This window comes from Anser anser, assembly GCF_964211835.1.
Source record: "Anser anser genome assembly, contig: HAP1_SCAFFOLD_125, whole genome shotgun sequence".
Lineage (NCBI taxonomy): Eukaryota > Metazoa > Chordata > Aves > Anseriformes > Anatidae > Anser > Anser anser.
In genome coordinates, this window is record NW_028153497.1 from 214,372 (window position 1) to 217,495 (window position 3,124).

Sequence of the window (3,124 nt, forward strand, 5' to 3'; positions counted from 1 at the left end):
TGAGTTAATTGTCAAGTTCTCCTTCCGATTTATCCTACTACAGGTGCTGGAATACCTTGTTTAGCAGTAGTAGCACTGGCTTTCCGAGTGGAAATCATCCGTAATCCATTTTGGCCTTCCTCAGCTGGTTGCTGGACGGGAGTTTTAGTTTCTTCTCCTTCCGCAGAAAGCTGGTCTGAAGGGGAAAAATCTATTCAGTTATGCATAGGCCAGATTGTTCGTGATTATGTAGCTCATGCAATGACACTTCAGTCCATGGTTCCTATAAAAAAGTTGGTTTTTTTTTGTTTTTTTGTTTTTTTTTTAATACAGCTACACTGACCTGATGAACTCGTAAGTAGACTACCCTAGGACAAAACATCTAGGACTCTAGATTCTCTCTGCAGCTTTAACTACTACACAACATATTACTCTTCAGACAAAAAAAGGAATTTCCTTCCTAGTTTCACACAGAGCTTTACACAACAGACCAGCTAAAGCCAAGAGTGGTTCTAAGCTTTCCTCCAACATTTCAGGTTCTGTCCACTGACTGCCAGACAAAGCCACCAGTGACCTGAGCGGACTGCCTGCCCTATCGCTAGTCAGACCTCAGGTCATCTGTGATTTAGACATTCATTTACAGCACAAATTCCTTCCAAGAACCAAAGACTTACACAATCATTTACAGCACAAATTCCTTCCAAGAACCAAACCATGCTCACCATCATCATCTTCATCATCATCTGCAGCATTGATTACAACTGGAGGGTGTGTAGGGCTTGGGACATTTTCCGAGTTTTCCACTTTCATCACCCGCCTTAGCTATGGAGAGGGATTGGACTGGACAGAAAGTTTGTTTTGCTGCAGTGACATCTGAGCCACTTTCAAATCATCGTCCGCGGACTCAGGCGGACTTGGCAGTGTAGCTAGAGGAAGAGGAGGATCATCAGTAATATGGCAGTTTAAAACTTTGACCACAATGCACGAAGATGGTAGCTAAGGCAGATAACCTGCACAGGCAATGAATGCAGCATCTCCTTTTGCCCATCCCGCCACTGTTTACACCGTGAACAATGACTTGCCTTCAAACAACAACACATCTCCCTACCACCCAGCAGAAGACGAAACAACAGAAAGCAAACTGCAAGGCAAATATCACACAAAGCAGAGAGAAGCTGAGCATGAAAGCAGAAAACAAATACCAGCAGTACAGCAGCAGTACACTCGGTTTAGCTGACCACCTAGGACTGCAGACCTTTTCCTGCACTCACAAATGGACGGTTACCTGATGTCTCCTACACTATTGGCACCCACTAAGTAATATGCAAAATTAATTCTTCAATACTTAAAGAAAAAGGACCTAAACTCACTCTTGCTTGGTGGTAAGAAGACGCCATCGATGTAACGTCCCTTTGCGTGATGAAAAGCACAGTTGGCTTTCTGACAGCCTACTGGCTGCTTCTCCCAGTAGCAGGGAATCTCAGCGCGCTTTTTCTGAAGACAGAAAGAAAGACAAGCTCGTGATAACATGCACCTAAGGTTTGCAAAGAGATGCACAGTTCCAGGTCACGACAGCGATAGGGCTGTCACAATACAGTGCTGAAACATCATTCCAAAGGTCAGTTTATCACGGAAGTATAGTATTTCCGGGCATATTCACAAAGTTTGCAGAAGCTGTAACCACTATGCACGTTTAGCCTTGTCATCATTCAGTTTGAGAAGACAGGCACTCTCAGACATCAGTTTAGGGTGGGTTAAACTAATACACCCAGGATTATACTAGGATTATTCAGAGGGAAAAAGAACATCTTAAATTGCCTACGTTAACTCTATCCAGAACTACTTCTCGGAGACTTCGTTCTTCTGCACCTTTAACTTTCCCCACTGCTTCCTAGCCCAGGCAGCTAGAACAGCATTATCTGAAGGACTCCGGGACACAAGAGACCTGATAGATCATTATCAAGCCTGCTCTCAGGAGGCTAGTACAGCCTGTTTATTACCCCCCTGCTCCAGCAGGTTTTAGCAGTCTAGTTAGCGGTTATTCTGGATCTGTTGAGAAAATACTGTCGGCGTCTAATAAAAGAAAATCTTGCTAAGACATACCTAAGGCATTGATTTTATTTCCCTCTCCTTCCTCCCACCCCCTCCCCTGCTAACAGAAACCAGTGTAATTCCAAAGCAAAGGACTCTATCCTGCAAAAGCACAATCAGCACACCTACAGCACTGAAAAATGCTTTTGTTGATTTATTTTGAGAACACATCTTTAGGCACTCACATCGATTTCCATGTGTCTGAATCGGCAGACATTCCTGAAACAACGACCCTCCTGCCACAGCGTGCAGACTGTCTCGTTCCCCCGAGCAGCTTCACAGTGGCGGAAGGAACAGTTGTCTCCCTGTAACCAAAAGGAAACCAACAAGGAAAATATAGTACAGCCTCAAAAACGTCCATGCTACTGCTTCAGGTTGCTACAATTGAATTCAGAATCTATCTGGTTATCACGTTAACCAAAGACCAGTGTGCCTCCTCCTCCTACTCTACCCCTTCCTGAAAAAAATGAAAAAAAAAAAAAAAAACAACAAAAAAACAAAGCAAAGCAAAGCAAAAGAAACCCAGCCATACCTTGGTACAGGTAGAATAGAAATAGAAGTAGCAATCGTCTCCTTGTTTAGACATGCCGACAAGTTCTGATAACAAGCTCGGGTTCTCTCCACAGGGACTTCCTCTGCTCTTGGAGAGAGCTGTCTTCACCCTTGCTTGGGCTGAAAGTCTTCCACTGGCTTGTGATCAGTGAAATCTTCTTTTTAAAAGTAACCCTAAAGAAAGTACCAACAAGTGAAAAATAATGAGTAACAAGCATTTTTCCAGCTTTCTTCTGTTCATCAAATTAGTCTCTTGAGGAGAGCAATGCCTTGAAATCAGCTGTTACGGGAACTAACACAATATTAAACTAAAGTTCTGTAAAGCTGCCAGGAGCTTTGTCAGCAAGTGTTCTCTTCCACGTCCTCAATAATATGCCTTGGAGCACATCCGGAAGCCTGAAAATGGAGTCACTTCTTCAAAAACCACCTGATCATACATGCAAGGCAATGATCAACTATGGCTACGAGTAACTTCTACAGAACGCAGTATGACGCATTAAAT

The 3,124-nt window shown here is 43.4% G+C and overlaps 1 protein-coding gene across 1 annotated transcript; it reads right to left on the reverse strand.

Annotated features, from left to right (window-relative positions):
- Positions 1-2,762, reverse strand: LOC310892066 (zinc finger CCCH domain-containing protein 11A-like). The gene is made up of 5 exons (XM_083854237.1): positions 2,603-2,762; positions 2,256-2,375; positions 1,350-1,473; positions 702-905; positions 1-175 (listed from the first exon to the last, which is right to left on the reverse strand). The coding sequence occupies exons 1-4, from the start codon at positions 2,654-2,656 to the stop codon at positions 802-804; spliced, it is 402 nt and encodes a 133-aa protein (XP_083710363.1). The 5' UTR covers positions 2,657-2,762; the 3' UTR covers positions 1-175; positions 702-801.
- Positions 2,763-3,124: the final 362 nt, after the last annotated feature.